General features: G+C 37.3%; 1 protein-coding gene across 2 annotated transcripts in view; it reads left to right on the forward strand.

Moving 5' to 3' along the window:
- The first annotated feature begins 7,072 nt into the window (after positions 1 to 7,072).
- LOC134533283 (myosin regulatory light chain, smooth muscle-like) overlaps positions 7,073 to 18,742 on the forward strand; it is a 95,515-nt gene continuing 83,845 nt past the window's right edge. For both annotated transcript variants that reach the window (XM_063370735.1, XM_063370736.1), the window contains exon 1: positions 7,073 to 7,185. In XM_063370735.1, the coding sequence (XP_063226805.1) occupies positions 7,153 to 7,185 (33 nt within the window). In that variant the 5' untranslated portion in view covers positions 7,073 to 7,152. The remainder of the gene's footprint in view (positions 7,186 to 18,742) is intronic.

Consider the following 18,742-nt stretch of genomic DNA (forward strand, 5'->3'; position numbering starts at 1 on the left):
AGTCGGGTCCCAAGAATGTCTCCAGTGTCGCCTTTGCGGAGGTGTTGGAGTCGGGTCCCAAGAATGTCTCCAGTGTCGCCTTTGCGGAGGTGTTGGAGTCGGGTCCCTGGTTTATTCAACACGCACTGCCACGTTGAGCTTTGACACGCTCCGCTCGTGGAGTGGATTACCTACTCACCTTGTGCAAATACCAGGAGGATATTCCCCTGGATAGTCATTCCGCAGGGCATATTCACAGCGCGCAAGACAGAGCGCGCCCTTAGACGCAGATCAAAGCGAGTGAAGTTACACGTCCTATCGCGACATTCTAGTGTAAGCGTTACTGTGGTGTGTGACGCGACAGGACGGGGGAAGCCTTTTTTTCACAGACGAGAGAGCCAAACGCCCGATCGTGCATCTTCGGTTTTTTTTTGTTCTTTGTAAAAGGTTAGGTTAGCTACATTATAAATACTTTAAAACATTGTGGATGGTTGATTTGGTTAGGATAGCTACATTAAAGATACTGTGAAATCATGTAAACGGTTTCCTAGCCCTGGATAGCTACATATTAAAAAGTTATTTGCTAAGCAACCATAAAATTATTTTACAGCATTTTTAATGAAGCTATACCTAATATAACCAACCATCCACAATATTTTTAGGTATTTACAATGTAGCTAACCTATCATAATCGACCGCAAAATTTAATGCTACACCGGTTTATACAATGAGATAGAACGGGGGGGAAAAGCGAGCATGAACTTCGGGGAACTTCGGGTGTGGCTTCTCGTCTGTGAAAGAAGGATTCCCGACAGGACGGTCTTGTGCTCCAACCATTTTTCAGGTGTGCTAACTGTTGCGGGTATGGGCACATAATACAGGAATACCAACATGAAGTAAATAAGTACACCCAGAGGCTTTGTGCTGTGGATCCAGGATTAAATAAACAATAAAGTGCAAAATTGGATATCCACAGTTGCAGCAAACATGGTAACGAAAAACTGTCAAGAGCTTCGTTTTTCTTACTCTCTACTTTATTCGTTACGAGCGCATAACTTCGTGGCTTCGTGTATATTTATTGGCGGACATGAAGAAATAACACCTACCATATGTGGTTTTCTATACACCAACTCATGGAGTTAGGAATTGTCAGAAGACGTCATTATAAGACGTAGTTGAAGTCACTTTATAAACTTCTTATCCATATTGTTCTGTCCAAAACATTGCGGTAATGGTTCTTAATAACGTCAGATAATGGTTGGTAAGTATAACTTAAAATCTACATCATTGAAATCGCCACATTAATAAAAAAAAGTAATTTAATTTTTTTTTACTTTTCTAACACTACACTTCAACCAATGTTTTGAACGGCTTTCTAACATGGTGCAACAATTGACTGAAAATAATAAATGCGGCATCAATACTTACAATAACACAGGTGTGGCCACTCCATGAAAGAGCAGAATTCGCCCTTTAGGAGTGGAATTTCATAATTATTTGTAGCCTCTGTGTTAGTCCAGGATAGGGGCTAGCTCTGTTTTAAATTTTATCCAAATATTTTCACTATTAAAAACGTGACTGAGCAACAAACATACGAACATCCAAACATTCACATTTATATGTTCGTAGGATAGGATATGAATACATATGCAGATAGAGCTCGCAAGAAAGTTTGGTTTTCAGATATCACAGACAAATAATAATGTAATTAACGCATGAGCGTTTCTTTTACCAACTCATATAATAACTTAAAGATTTTAATTCTCCTTCTAAATTTAAAAACTAATAATTTGCCACTGCTTCACTTTTCTAGATGAAAATACATGAACACATAGGCATCGAGCATAAAAATGTGATTTTTATTTAATCACGACCTTGTTTACTGGCGTCATAGAACATTACAATGCTATTTTTCATTGATTGAGACATAAAAAATATAACCAAAAAAGAATTTTTCTGTAAAGTCGGTTTACGGACGATAATTTTACGTGATAACGTCATAAGAAAACATTTATGAAAAACTCCATACTTTATAATTTTCAAATATTATTTACAGTTTTTGCAAATTTAATTTAAATAATTTGTTTAAATGTAATCACCAACAATTAGTTAAAAAGCCCGCCTTAACCTGTTTGATATAGAAGATTTTCTCGCATAGTGGTTGGCCGGTTCTTGCACGCTCGGCTCAGGCGGAACGTGACAATGAGTCATGCTTTTTCGTGCGTGCAGCAGGCGGTCATCGATTTATAAGACGTTATCACGTCAAAAAAAATTATATTTAATTATTTTTTACTCCTCAAAATGTTCTTCGTAAGAAAGAGTAACCGTCATCAGACTACAGCAAGCAGTAGGATGTGTTGAGAGCGGGCAGCCTGGTGGGACTGCAACCCGCGTGGCGGGAGATGGCACCTGCTACTAAGAGCTCTCACAGCACTTGTTTATCCGCTCGCTGGAGAGACGGGAATGACATATAGGCCCCTCGCCCCTGTTGCGAGCAACACAGGCACATGTCGCCGTCAGCAGTCGGCGCTGCCCACACACTTTAGCGAGCAGTCTGGCTTCATGCTTCCGAACATGTCTAGGCTTTAGGGTAGCTATTTTAAACATACGTGCAACAACAGATAATTAGCACTGTTGAAAAATCAATCTATAAATCCTGTTCAATTTACTGTCTATTCGTAACTCGAACATTTTCTTACAGTGGTTTTTTCTAGAGCTTTTGCAATGTCCAACTAATCTCAGGAAATGTCCTTTAGTATCTAATGTTGAGTTTTAATGTTTAACCATTCAAACATCTTGAACTTCGGTTTGTCTTAGATTTATAAGGGTTTGTTCCGTTACAGAAAAACAGAATTAAATCGATCACACATTCAACAAAAAGGACACACCTTAGACACACATTCAACAAAATAAAGCCACACATTTGATCACACATTTGTCTCTTTGGACACAAATTTGACAAACATTGAAGAAAGATACGTATTCGTAATTTAAGATATACATTCAACAAAAAGAACAAACATTCTTAATTTAGGACAAACATTCAACATATATGCCTGGCATTGGTCTTCACTTGTTTGAAAGGCTTGTCAAGTATCAACGAAGAAGGCCTCATGGCCCGGAGACGCTTGGCCTATATTCTTGTATTTGGCACTCCGATAGTCGTAAGGAGCACCGAATATGTATTCTCTGTAGTCATATTCAGCTGGGCAGGTATCTTGTATAGAGTCCTCGTTCGCAGTGATGAGGATGTTTAATCTTTGTTTTTAATTGTGCACTGCCGGTGACCGGACAAAGGACATGAACAGGAGTCAATATATTATTATGTATTATTTTTAATGGTCTGTGGGTTTTTTTAAATTTTTTTGTTGATAATTTCATAATTTCAAGATGGCGGCCAAGATGGTTCGACAAGTTGGTAGATGCTGCGATAGTTGACTATATAGTAGTACAAACAACTGCGAGAAAAAATAAACCAATATGAAAGTAGTATACTCTTAGCAAATGAAAACAAAGGCTAGGTTTGCTATGTTGACATGAAGTGGAAGTAATTTAATCCTTGGAGAATGTGGTGGGGCTTAGGATGAGAGGAGTATCCATGAAGGAATGATTATTTGGATTGACCTCACCGGAATAAAACCGTAACTGCAGAGTCCATGATGTAAGTGCGTTTATTCATTCAATTATAATTAAATAAGTAATTTATAAATTTTTATTTTTTTTTCTGAATTGTTGTATAGTAAACAAGCATTTTTAACACAGCGGGCGTGATTTCATAATTCAAAATGGTTAAGAGTTCTAGTATCTAAAATAGCGGAAAGTTCTAGAATTCAAAATGGTATAAAGTTCTAGAAATCCAAATGGCGGCTGTGGCCTCATGATTCAATATGGCAGAATCTAAGATGGTGCTGGTCAAGGTCATCCAAGATGACAACCAGGGTTAAAGAAAATGACAACGGTCATGGTCAAGGTTATTCAAGGTGGCTCCCGTAATGTCACAGTCCTACAGTATATGGTGGACCTGCCCTAGTACCTTGTCCCAGACTTCACATATTTATACTACTGTGAGAGTTGTCTAGAAACATTAGAGTGGACGAATCAATTTTGTGTCAGAATAAAATTAAAAGTTATATGTAGGCTATTTTCATTTTCTTTTCCATTCGTAAATTCACAAAATTTTATTATGTGCATTGTTGATAATAGAGGTACGTATCATATATTAATAAAAATATTATATAGTCCAATAAACATATCATGCAGAAGTACGAATGTTCGCAATCTTTTTAGCGACTAAAAATATCGGTAATTATGGTGTCTAGACAGCTTTTTAGATGTTGTTCAACCGTTTTGATACACATATATTAAAAATAACGTCCCAACTATCATTATGTTTTCTAACTCAAAATATGCACTAAATATAAATTTTAATTTTTGCGCACTTAGTTAAGTAAGCAATTATATTGTAATGAATTTCCTGTAGTAGGCCTACTATGGTATTTTGAAAACATATGCAATTTTTATTTTTTTTACACTAATGTTCGTTGCAACTCGTTGAGTCATTCTGCTTCCACCTCGTTATGGATTTCACCTTTATTAGAATTGTGTTTTTCTCATGTACATTCACTTTAAATGCGCAGCTATTTTGCGCTTGTTTAGGGGTAGGGATTTAGAGGCTTAGGGACTTAAGGTATTGGGGGGTCGAATACTCTGTGTCTCAATGGCTCGGTGGATCGGTAGATCTTGGCTCGGTGTATTTGAATCAGAAAGCTTTAACGATTATAAACGAACACTGCATATCATTATGTTTATTACTTTTAAATTGTCATTTTTTTAAGCCTTTGCAGTTTTAATGCTGTCAAATTTCAAACATATACATAAACTCATGCCTAAACCATGAATCTAACCCAAAATCCTTTTCATTTAACGCTAACATGTATCCTACTCAGAGCTGGGCAAAATACTTTGAAAATGTATTTGAAATACAAATTACGTAATACCTGTGTACATTTATTGAAAATACAGTTACAAAATACTCAAAATAAAATGTAGTTTGGATACAAAATACAAAATAGTATTTTAAAATACAGATGAAATTACAAAATACATGCAACATTTTTGTGAGCAATGAAGGACGAATTCCCTTTAAGACAAACCAGTCTCTCAAACATTGTGTCACTAAAGCTGTGGTGTTTATGGTTGTGTATTATACCTGCAAATGAAAACAACCTTTCAACAGGACCACTAGAGGTTAAACTTGTATTATATCGTAAGAAAAGCTTTCGCACCACTGGATAACCATCTAGCATACTCGTGTGGGTAGCCTTAACTTGTAAGTATTGTAATAACTCAAGTTCAATTTTGTTTGTTTGTGCAACACTTGATTCATTATTTGTATTGACATCGAATGCAAACCAATCATCTTCTGCTGGTGTGTAACATTTTCTGATTCACAATCGCTTGCCATGTTTATTTCCATTTTCAATCATATTCCATAGATATGTATGAACATACGTGGTACGCAATGTATTTTGTATTTTATAAAATACAAAATACAGTAAATACACTTCAAAAGTATTTTCGATACAAAATATAAAATACTGAGACATAACTTTCTACTGATACAAAATACAAAATACCCAAAAGTATCGAAAATACGTATTTCAAATACTTGTATTTTCGATACTGCCCAGCTCTGATCCTACTAAGCCTTTTAAGCCTTTCGGTCAACTAGGTATTCATAGCAAGGGCATTCAAAACATTATAAATAAAAAAATTGAAAAGCAGTCAGTAGGACTGACGACAGATTGAAAACTATAAACAAACAATTGTTATTTATTTATATTAATAATATAATTAAGAATATAAAAATATAATTTGAAATAATAAATACTAACTTAGTAAAATATAATTGTTATTTTTTGATAAAAATCAGAGGCTTTATCGCAATTTTTAAGAAAAAATATTATCACACACAAATTTGTTTTATCACGTTAGTAAAATTACTCCTAAATTAGTATAAAATAAGCATTTCATAGTAATTGTAGGTATTAAAAAAAATAATAATGTTCTTAATTTTTATGTTATATTGCTACAAAGACTTCGTTTTCTTCGTTATTCAAACTATATATCTATATGGGAATTTTAATATATTTTATACTCACTTTTTACTGCACAGTAATCGTATACATACTTGAGATTTAAAATAAAAATTGAACAAAAACACAATTTGAACACTGTCTATACACACATTCGATTCACATATGCACAGCACTGATGTACAGAGACTGAAGACGCGTACTGGCTGCGCGCGCACCACTGAGTATATATATATATATATATATATATATATATATATATATATATATATATACATATACATTCACGTCACGTGACCATGTCGATTTCGACTTACATGAATTTACTCTCTATCCAAACTTTCCTATAGAAGTTTTCACTTCAAAAACCGTAACTCGTCCAAATACAAACAGATTTATATTCCGCACACGTTTGCACTAATTTTAACTATTATGTGTAATTTTGTTTGAACAGTCGTCGGACACACTCGCGCGTCTTGCGGTCACGCGGATGGCAGAGGGGCGTGGATCCACTACTCTATAAGACCAAGGGAACACTTGTCATTGTGGGAGGAGCTTTACGGACACGAATGTTGTGAAATTATAGTCGTGAGATTCAGAACTTTTAAATAAACTGAAAACAGTTTTATATTCGGGCCCTCGATTGCATCTGTAAAGCCACGTGCTCGAGCAACAGGTGCGCCTACCAGTCGGCCCGCTGGCGACACGAACCTGCAGAGATCGCCACGATAACACTGCCGACTGGTGGCGATGCTGAAACTGCGGGAGTTCGTCGAACCACACGGCGTGTGAAGTTACTTCACCTGCAAGTTAAACATGGTCTTGCAGAAAGCTGCCCGAGGAATCTGAGCCGTGGCCATTGCCTCGCCGACACGTACCGCAAGTTTCCAAGACTTCTGGAAGGTTCGTGTTTCAGGAGCTGCAGACTTATTTTTACAGCGGACGCAGCTGTCGCGCGGCGGAGATGTGCCGCTGTTGCGCGGCTGCCTGTGATCTGATGGGCCGCGAGGCGGGGCGCGCGGATATAAGAGCCGCGACCGTCGCGCGCGCGGACTGCCGCTGACCGCGCCGCTGGAGCATGGAGCCCGCGGCGCCTGGGAGCCTGCTGCAGGTGCGTCCGACCGAGTGTTCTACTTGGAAAACATTTACCTCCAGTTTTCAAAACTGGGGATTTTTACAGATTTTGACGTGCTCTTTCCGATTTTCAACTTTGCCACCTCGCGTCTCTGTCGCTAGCGCCGCCGTTTTGAAGAAGAAAAAATTGGCGATTAAAAGTAGTTAATTTTTTACAATATCTCCTTTCTAACTCATTTTACGATACAAACATCTATGTACAAAATTTAACTAGAAAAAAATTTCCTACAATTTATGTAATCGCAATATTTTTTTCCGTCAAATCAATAGATTTGGTGTACGAGTGCCGCAAAGTATACTTCAACACGCGTCTTGGCTCAAAAAAAAACTCATTTCTACACCACCATGAGGTAGAGTAATCTGCGCGTTTATTTTTTATTGTGGTGTGCCCCGTAGGCATAATCCACATCTAACGTACAATTCTGACATTTTGCGCAATCTTCTTCTCTTTGTTGTTCTTGTTGGTCCAGGTGTTGCGATCTGCTTCAGTATCGATCGAGACCAAAATTTCTTCCTCATCAACCACGATAGGGCAATCAGATTCATCGCAGTCCTCTTCGTTTTCAATTCCATCATAGGTTTGCTCAAAAATAGTGTCTGTTTCTTCCTCTTCGTCGCTATCATGTGATGGAACTAGCTAATTATCACAAGCCCCACTGCAATTCGTGCATATAATGGAACATTTCAATTCAGCTTTTCTGCATCCGCAGGCTTTCTGACATCCTTTTTTGCATTTGCAATAAATCAGTCTTAACAATGTTTCTGGGGCTGGAGGCTCCAGTATCGTAACAGGAACTAGCCCATTCTTGTTTCTGTTCCACCCCCATTGTTTTGCATTTTTTTTCATTTTTAGTAATTTAAAGACATGTTTTTCTTATTTTTTTACGTCAATGTAACCGTACAATTCAAGAAGAAAGCGTTCTCCAGCTTTAGTAATTATCTCTGAATCAGCGTCCGGATTTTTAGATTCTTTGATAAACTCTTTTAAATTGGGGTTCTTCCGGAGTACATTAATAAACTTCATTTTTCCTTCGTGTAAATGAATAATAATTGTTTGCGGCACTCGTTCACCAAAACTATTGATTTTACGAAAAAGATTGTGATTACATAAATTGTAGGAAATTTTCTCTAGTTTAATTTTGTATATTCATGTTTTGACGTGACAACGTCTAATAAATCAATGAACGCCGGCTGCACGCACGAAAAAGTGTCCCGTTACACGCATTGTCCCGTTACGCTGTGTCCCGTTACGCTCATTGTGCGCTTGCGCCGCATCTATCTCTCTTCCACTCGATTGGAACAACCATCGATTTGACTTTTTTGAGGCACATTAAACTTGAAACACACCCATTCGTTTCCTACTTTTCCTATCATCGTCCTATCCTTAACAGAATAACACAGATTGGAAGAAGTTAAATAGCAAACATGTATAAAATTTATAGTTAAAATAATCTCTTCGTTAAAGTAGGCTAATAAACATATTTGAATTAATGAGTGCAAATAAAAAAAAATTTATCAATTAAATTGTAGTTTTCATTTCACTCCTTCTTTGTATCCATACAAAATAGTGATAATTCAATAAAAATTATTCCATTTTATTCATAAAAGTATGCAATCATTTCATCAACGTTTTGTTATGACATTGTCACGTTAAACTATCTTCCATAAACCGACTTTACAGACAACCAATTTTTATGTATGTATTCATTATTGCTTTATTCGTAAAATGTACGGTAACGTAAGTTTCCATTTTTTCTATAACATGGTTAGCTGAATAACTCCATTCTTACGACAAGTAGATGACACATGTAAAAGAATTCCTTTCACTTTCATTTCAAATTTTCACCTAAAACATGCAAAAACATTTTTTTTTATCGTAAAATGAGTTAGAAAGGAGATATTGTCAAAAAAAACTGTTTTTATGCGCCATTTTTTTCAATATGGCTGCGCGAGCGGCATAAACACGAGGTGGCAATGTTGAAATTTGGAAAGAGCACATCAAAATCTACAGAATCACCTATTTTCAAAACTCCCGGAAACTTTCCAAGTAACCTCTATATTTCGAACCAAATGACTGTACTATAGAGAAAGTAACTTAAAGGCCGCCAAGCCATTACACGCTTAACTAACCCGTTCCCGTGTGCATTTAATCTCAAACTGAAGTGGCCAACGAGTCCAAGTCCTGGGCTCTCTTAACAGCCGCCTCTCGGTGGCTGGTGTCACAGCTGCATGTCAACTGCGTCTGTGAGGTGGACCTATCAGTTCCCTGGCTTGAAGCTCTTTGTTACTTGTGTCCATGAAAGATAGAACGGTGTCCCGCTGAGGTTTCCTCCAAGGCCTTGGATCAGTGGCGTAGCCAGGATTTGTGTATGGGGGGTGTTAAGAAGCATGGGCCCCCCCCCTCGTATTGAAGCGGGGGGTCCGGGGGTCCTCCCCCGGGAAAATTTGGATTTTAAGGTGTAAAATTGTGCTATTTTAGCAGTTTTTGGTACTTAAATTTAAATATTGTAATGGTAAATTTTTTATTAATTTTAATATGAAATTTGTTTGAGTGATGAATAAGAAATTAATTAAAGATTTGGAGCTAAGGGGGGGGGGGTTTGAACCCCTAAAACCCCCCCCTGGCTACGCCCCTGCCTTGGATTGTGATTGGGTAGCACTCGTACTTGGTAGTGGTGCTCCGATCGCTTGGAGCAGGCTCCAAGGGTACCCTAGCCCGATGCGGAGTCGAAGTGGTGAGCGACGACACAGCTCCGTTACTAGCCTGGACAGCTAGGCCTCCACCAGACCACGGGTTCACTGGGTCCCAGTGTGATGTGGGAGATCGGGGAAGGCGCCAGCAGCGCTGATAGTCTCAGGGCTCAGGACACAGACAACTGTCTGGTCAGCTGAGCGAGGTACAGGGGCTGAGGCGGCGACTATGCTGGGTTGGTGGCCCCAGCCTCTGGTCATAGCTGAAGCCCTAATACCCTCCCGATCAACAACAGGGAGCGATCCCTAACAGTTCTGTTTTTCTAAAAAGCTCTGGAATTATTTTAAAACTGAACTGGAAGTTACTCCCACACTGCCCTTCAAGGGCGCTTATTGGAAGGGGAACGTTGAGAAATGCCGGCCGCAAGGTCGGAATATATCTGGTGCTTATGTCGTGTGCCTGCTACTTGTTACGCCTCCATAGGCTCGTTGCAGTTGTACACTTCCCGTGTGTAAGGTGGGCTGGACAGTTCATTGTTTTTATACCCTCGATATTTTGTAGAGGTTTCGTGTGGCCAGTGCAATCATACAACAAAGTGTGTCTAAATTATTATTAAAAAAAAAAAAAAAAAAAAACACTTATGAAGGTTCAAGGTACAGAGTGAGAATCAGCAGGAAGAAGTAATAATCCAGGAAACGAAGACATAAAAAGGCACAAACCTGTGAAAAATGTTTCTAAGCGGAATTTTTGCACAGAGGAAGAGTCGACTATGTTTAACATACTGAAATTTTATCGCTGTAGACCTTCTGCGTAGCACCGAAAACGAGCGATTAAGTCCCAGATAATAGAGACTTACAGCAATCCATTAAAATGCTTTCCATGTATACAGGTTTTAATGTAAGTATACTTTCTATAAACATACCATAATAATCTAGAAACGCTAATTTACACATTAATGTTGAAAAATATTCCGCGTCTTAGTATTAAAGACAAGTTTTAAATCGATTAATTTATGAAATACATATTTTTATCCCTGACACCGAGAAATAAAATTACGTTTTACACAAAAAAATATCCATACAATCTAAATGTTAGTTTAAATGCGTAATTTAATTTGCATGCCAAACACTCCATGATTATACATTAATAAATGTATATCGCAGAAATTGTTATAACAGTTTTTTTACTATTAATAATAAAAATGTCACCAGTTACAAAGTGCTTACTAAAAATATTGGTTGTCTGTAAAATCGGTTTACGGACGATAGTTTAACGTGACGTCATAACAAAACATTGATGAAATGATTGCATACTTTTATGAATAAAATTGAATCATTTTTATTGAATTATCACTAATTTGTATGGATACAAAGAAGGGGTGAAATTAAAACTACAGTTTAATTGATAATTTTACTTTTATTTGCACTTATTAATTCAAATATGTTTATTAGCCTACTTTAACGAAGAGATTATTTTAACTATAAATTTTATACATGTTTGCTATTTAACTTCTTCCAATCTGTGTTATTCTGTTAAGGATATGACGATGATAGGAAAAGTAGGAAACGAATGGGAGTGTTTCAAGTTTAATGTGCTTCGAAAAAGTCAAATCGATGGTTGTTCCAATCGAGTGGAAGAGAGATAGAAGCGGCGCAAGCGTACAGTGAGCGTAACGGGACACATCGTAATGTGAAAATGTGTGTAACGGGACACTTTTTCGTGCGTGCAGCCGGCGTTCATCGATTTATTAGACGTTGTCACGTCAAAAATGTAATCTCTAAATATTTTTGTTCGTTACTTGAAATTGTTTGTAACAATGTGGGTAATAGATTGCCATACTTGTCTTGTAAATGGAAAATGACTGCAGATAAATGGTTTTCATTTAAATTTAATATTTGTTATTGATCATAGAGACTCATATAGACACCCAAATATTTTATAATAATATCCCAACTAAAAACCCTCTTGGGCAGCGATTTATAGACTTTTTGATCACGGATTAAATGTTTCTCGTGGAGTACTGAAATGTTTAGTTTTCTGTTCAATCTTGCTAAGTTATATAAACACGATACGTTTACGCCGCTAGGAATAATGTTGATATATTTTTAAGTAAACAATAATAAAACAATTACATTTATTGACATTATACTTCTTTAGGCGTGGTATGAAAAAGTCCTTTCATTATTTTATTCCCATTGATTATATACATGAAAAATTAATGTTAGTATTTATTACGCTAAGTAATCAGAACTTGAAACGCGCGTACATACGTGCACGCACCCATTTGTTGTTTATTATTGAGATGTGCAACATGTTGCATCAATGCGGCCGGGGGCGTGAGAACTGCCCCCGGGGGGGGGGGGGGGGGGGGTCCGCTCCGAGTGTTCTCGCAATCAGCAGACAGGCCCACCTTCGTGATGTTTACCCAAGCTTTATAACAGTCAGTTTTTGAATCCTGATATTGAACATGAACTGTTTAAATGGTTCCGGAGTATCGTCGAAAAAGTACCTTTTTGTTCACAGAAGTTTGACGTGTATAAAGATTTGTTGTTTATTCGTGTTGATTTTTTTTGACGAGTGATAACGTCTTATAAATAGATGAACGCCGGCTGCACGCACGAAAAATTGTCACGTTCTGCCTGAGCCGAGCGTGCAAGAACCGGCTAACCACCGTGCGAGAAAATTCTTCTATAATATCAAACAGGTTAAGGCGGTCTTTTTAACTAGTTGTTCGTGATTATATTTTAACAAATTATTTAAATTAAATTTGCAAAAACTGTAAATAATATTTGAAAATTGCAAAGTATGCAATTTTCCATTAATGTTTTCTTATGACGTTAACACGTAAAATTATCGTAAGTAAACCGACTTTACAGACAACCCCCTTCTTTGTGGCATATGTTATGGGTTAGACTCAGGTCAATGCACTACAATATTTTTTCGGGGCACAAATATTTCTTTTGTAGACTCGTTTTCTACTCGCGTTCCGTTTTTCATACTTTCAGGCGATTCCAACAAGTACTTTTCACGTACCGGGTGATTATTTCAGCGAGATTTTACACGTGTTAGCGACACAGACGGGAGCCGAGGCCTGCACGCCGCGTGTTGGGGCCAGGTGGTCGGTCATCTGACACTTCTGCCAGCTTGCGAGTCTCTTCCCGCGCGCCCGCAGACGATTCTCGATCTGCCAGCGCATGCCTCTGCCCTTGAATACTTTTTTAATAATCTATGTGGTTAACGTGCTTGAATATAGTTTGTTTGACTAGTCGTACGTGAATTATTTTAACTTCTTATGCATTGGAATTTATTTTCCCACATGAGTCAAGAAATAATACAGAGTTGACGGGTATTTAACGTAATCGTGGTCCTAGCTTCATGCGTGGCTGGCACTTGGCATGGTTGTCCTGCTGTTTCATGTAATATTAATGAAATTTTAGCTATTGTATTCTGGATCTTAGACTGTATAATATTTAATTAATCAATTTAATCAAGTCGGTACTGACTGTATCGAATCATGGACATGAATTGATCGAATCAATGAGAACATTAACAAGTAAATTTTTTTATGAATTTTGGATTTCTTTTGAGAATTTCTAACTTAGTAATTAAAGATAACAGGATGGTAACCAAATATAAGATGGAGGACACCACAGTAATAAATGAATACTGCAATCTAGCGGGCAAAAAAATAAAATAAGTCAACAGCGCCCTTTAGCAGATGGCCTCCAGCAGACGAAAGCAAGATGGTGCTTGACTTCATACTGGCTGACCTAATTTCTGCCTTGCCATTAGTGGTCAGAGGTAAGTCTGCCGGTGGCGTCTGGGGAGGAATAATCCATTGGCAATTATTTTTTAATTTTCTCGCCGGGTTTGGCTCAAGATCTCCAAGCTCCGTGCTTTGAGTTTTTTATTATTAAATTTTATTAATTTTTATGAGTATAATCTTTTTATTAAAATGGAATAATATAAACCGTTTTTCAAAATGGCTGCCGTAACAAAAATTGTTACATTTAGGGATTGGATAACTCGTTTTAAGATGGTTAAATTCAAGATTGCGTCTGAGGTCAGAGGTATAGGTCATTGTCAAGGTCTAGTTAATTGTCAAGTTGAATGTTAAAGGTCAAGGTCAAAGTTAAAGACTTAATGTCAATGTGAAAGAAAAGGCCAAAGCTGAATCTTAAGTTCAAATGTGGAGATCAAAGGTTACCTGTAAAATTAATAAATTGTATTTTAAATACTTTTTTATACATATTTTATAATTTTTCTAATAAAATCGTATAATAATTACGCATTTTAAAGATGGAGGACGATTTTCAAAATGGCGGAGATTTTTTTTTTGATATTTTAATTTTTTATTTTCTTTGTTTGGTCTGATGAAAACTTACGACCATAACGAAAAATGCACCGATGGCGTTCGAGGTCAAGGTTAAAGCTACCCTTCAGAGGTTTATTGGAGGTTTTTTCTTGGGCAATTACAGCCTAAATGGGGGAATTTTAAGTCTCTGGCATTTTTGGTTAATAAAATGGTAAATTTTCCCTTAAAACGAGAATTTTTCCCATTAAATAGCAAAATCTTTAGGAATTTTGAGTTATTTTTTATCATTTTTTGAGGAATTTCGATAAAATTTACACAAAAAATAGCCGCCGAATCGTCAAAATCCAAGATGGCGGTCGGCCCTACAGCCTGTTGTCTGTTTCCGGAGTCCCCAATATATACTACTGGCCATGCATCTTTCTAAATATTTCTGCATAAGCAATTAACTGCTAGCGGTTTGAAGTTGAAGTTACATTACTATTTAGCATGTGTGCGCAGCCTCTAATGGCGACAAACAACATAAAAGCATGCATCATGTTAAGAAATTTATACGACTGTATAAAGAAATTATAAACTTTAATCGGGTAATTAAAACTTTTGCTATGTTTTGATTCACTTGTATTTTTTAAACTTAAAAATAGATATTTCAATTACATTATGTGCCGGAAAATTTGGTATTTAGACACGTTTTTTTTTAGTGTTTATATAATTTTAAATTTTTTTTGGAAATTTTATTTTTCTTTATAATTTGGTTTCTTTGGGTTATTTACTCTTTGTTAGTCTCGTGTACCCTCCTTAGTTAAACTTTGTGCCAGTTAGACCGAGGCACCTTTTCCCAGAGACATATCGGATCTTTTGCAGATCTAAGACTTCGTGCCAGACCGTTTAAAATTTCCCTCGCTTGCAGGCACGTCCCAGGCTTGTAATATTACTTCACTTCATGACTAAAACTGCATACAGCAGCTCTGGACGAGCTGTTACCTTTTCTCAGAGACGAGCTGACCATAGCCTTTACCGTCACGAATACGCATTAGGTTCTCTCCTCGAAAGGCACGTAATGGACGCTCGTTCCCAGCGTCGTTGCGCTTTTGCCCCCCCCCCCCCCCCACCCCCCCCCCCCACCCTTTTCAGTTCGTTCTGAGAATTCAGCTTCGGAGCATTGCCCTGCCGTTAACCCCGCCAAGCGTTGGCCGGCGTCAAGGACGTCTTGCATAAAAAAATGTGTGTGAAAAGTTGGACCCCCACGACATCTAGCGGCAGAAACAATAACTTATTATCTTGGCCGCCAGAGTGCAGCTCCTGACTGTGCCCTTTATCCCCTTGTTATAGCAGACGTCTTGGGCGAGTCGATTCTTTTTTTATTTCAGACACCCCTCAACAGGTAGCGCTAAAGTCGGCCAGTGCTACCAACTTTAAGACATCGAAGTCAGAGTTTTTTTTGATGCCCACCCGGGGAACTTCGGAACCTTTCGGTCCGGACGTCCCAGTCCCCCCTCCACTTTTGATTGAACCTTTACCTTTAATTACGAACGCGGTTCTTCGCGAGACACTTCGCGTCGCGACTGCAACCGGACCGTTTGCGATTATCGGCGAGTCGACGAGACACTGCAAGACTTCCATCCGGCCGCAACCGACGATGTAGTCCATTAAATAAGGGATGCTATCCCTGTAATCTTTTTTTAAGTAGTTTAGTCCGTCTGCATAGTATAAAGAGTAATAGTTATTTTCTTTTAATTTTTTTTTTTTTAATGGTAGAAACATCCGCGCCCAGCCGCGTATTCGCAGGATCCAGTTCCTGGCTGGCGACGCATCGGTAAATAGAAATCAACTTCCCTGTCTGGTGAGTGACGATCCGCGACTTTCCGCAACGTCGCCTTAACTTTTGTGGGCATTTTCTGCCCCGTATACTGTCTGTGTTCAAGTTCTGATCAGTTTTGATTCGGACTGTTCCAGACAGGGTCCGAGAGCCGGACGCCGAATTGGCATTTTCATCTCCCTTCCTCAACACCACACAGGCGCCCTGGCATCATGTACCCGCGTGATCTCCGGGAAACGAAGCCCCGACTTCCGGTGCTTCTGTATCATTCAACCTTTTTTGAACTTTCCTAAATTACGCCGTCAGACGCAGTTCATCATATAAACATAATTTCTGGACTTTCAGAATACTGGGATGGTTTAAACATATGAAGGGCTGAGGATTAGAAGGGTGATATCAACCAATTCATAATGTTTGAGAACAGTGAAAAGAAGATTTTGTTTGGAAATATAAGTATTGTATTGAACTACTACAAAACGCTGAGTTTTCATTTTGTACATTCAAATATTTCTCTTTTCACCAAACAACTTTTTTTCATTGTTTTGTTCTTTGGCATGTGGTTCATAGCCCCGTTATAATATTATTGGTTGATAGCTCCATTATAATGTTGCCAGAAAATGCAGCTCGAGAAGTTTAGAACTATATTTTGAGTGTTTAAAGTGGGCTACGGACAAAACCAATGATACCAACGAATTCTACACGAAATTTCCTATAATAATATGCTGGAAAGTCATTTTCGCAATTGAAACCTTTTTATAATTGAAGTTTGGGTCGACCCATATTTTGTCTTTCTGAATATACCTGAGATCTGTTGAAGTACGTAATTGATATTGTATGTTAATATTTTTTATAATAATATCTGTTATAAATTTTCCTTAAATAAATTTGACATAATTATATTCAGACGGAATCACACCTTGTTTCTGTTCATTTCTAATAACATTGTGAAACCTAAAAGATCTCCAGCACAATTAGTATTGTATAAAAAAGATTATTACTGGTGAACAAGGTAAAAAAAATACATAGGATCTAAATTAATTAATTTAGAATAATTTAAAGAAACAACTTTATTTAAAGTGTGTATACAACAAAAAAGTTATTAGTTAGTAAATGTTCTTCCAAAGACAGGCTTCGCCGACCGCGATCTTGGACTGTGAAGTCATGGCAGCCATCTTTGATGACTTTGACTTTGATCTTGGAACCTACTCTTTTAAAAATGGCCAAAATTTTCCCAAAATTTAAACCAAACTGTACCAATATTTTCAGTATTTGTAAAAAAAAATACCCCAGAAATTCTCAAATATTTAAAATATATAGGCCTTTATATATGTATAATCCTTTTTCGAGGGGAAAATTCTGTTTTGAGGAAAAATGTCCAGTTTTAGTCCTCAAAAATGCCACTTGCATTAAAATTCCTCAAAGGGGCTTAAATTCCACAGTGACAAGCCGTCATAAGCCTCCGAGGTCATGACCTCGAACATTAGGATATCATGTCCACATTCTTGAATTGTGACGTAACCATTGTCATAATCGTTATTACTGCCATTTTGAAAATCTGTGGTCTTATGCGAAAGTTGTGAAAATTTTTAAAATTTATAAACAATTTAACTAATCAAATTTTATCTAAATTTTAATAATACACGCACCTACTAATTGGAGTCCTCAGTTCAAACCCGGTGAAGGCAAAAATAAAAATGGCGACGGATACTTACTTCACCGAAGACACCGGCATACGGACAACCGACCATTAATGCCAAGGTGTATATATGTGTGTGTGTGTCTATATATATATATCGCCAGCTAGTATGACGTCATGTGTGACATCTTGTTTTTGTCTGATGGTTTGCCATTTTGTTTTCGTTTCCTGGAGGCCAACATCTCGTTTTCATCTGCTGGAGGTACCCATCTTGTTTTCGTTTGCTAGAGTGCACTGCCGCCATGTTAATTTAATTTTTACCCACTAGAGTACAGTAATCATTTATTAATGTGACGCTCACCATCTTGAAATTTGGCCACAATCTTGTAAACCTGTATTTATTAAGCTAAAAATTTGGGCAAAATACCGAAATAAATCAAAAATATCAGGAAATAATTAAATTATTGGTTCGATCCCTAGAAGATGAAAAATGTATTGAAGGAAAATAATTTTATTTAACAAAATACGGTGACAAGTTCTAAAATCAACTTAGTTTCCAAATCAACCAGCCTCCAATAAGCCGATGATGGCATATTTACCACCATACTGAAAATTCGGTTTAATTAACAGAGAAAAACGAGAAAAATTCCAAACTACAACAAATAATCTCTCATTAAAATAATTGTTGCCTTGATCGATTCCCGTTCTTGGTTTTATTCTCTACCAGTGATAAGAGTAACAAAAGCTTTAAAAAATTAAATTATATATCCCATTACCTTTCGTGAAGTTTATTACTTTTTTTTAACGAAAAAGACTCTATTCAAGACACCTTTCGACGAATAAATATTTTGTCACTGTGTCTAGCATGAAAGTATAATTTTTCGATGGCAATGCACCAAAATTTGCAAAATAATGTATCATGAGAGCAGAGCATCTCGCGGTAAAGCGGACATGTAACCAATGAGAATTGTTTTAATGCTCCTACCTGGGTTTCCCTAAAAGGCGGCGGATTTATAAAAGGTCGAGTCGTTTCGATTGTGGATGGCTCTGCATAGATTACCTTCCAACCAGTTCA

This window comes from Bacillus rossius, chromosome 6 (genome assembly GCF_032445375.1).
Source record: "Bacillus rossius redtenbacheri isolate Brsri chromosome 6, Brsri_v3, whole genome shotgun sequence".
NCBI lineage: Eukaryota > Metazoa > Arthropoda > Insecta > Phasmatodea > Bacillidae > Bacillus > Bacillus rossius.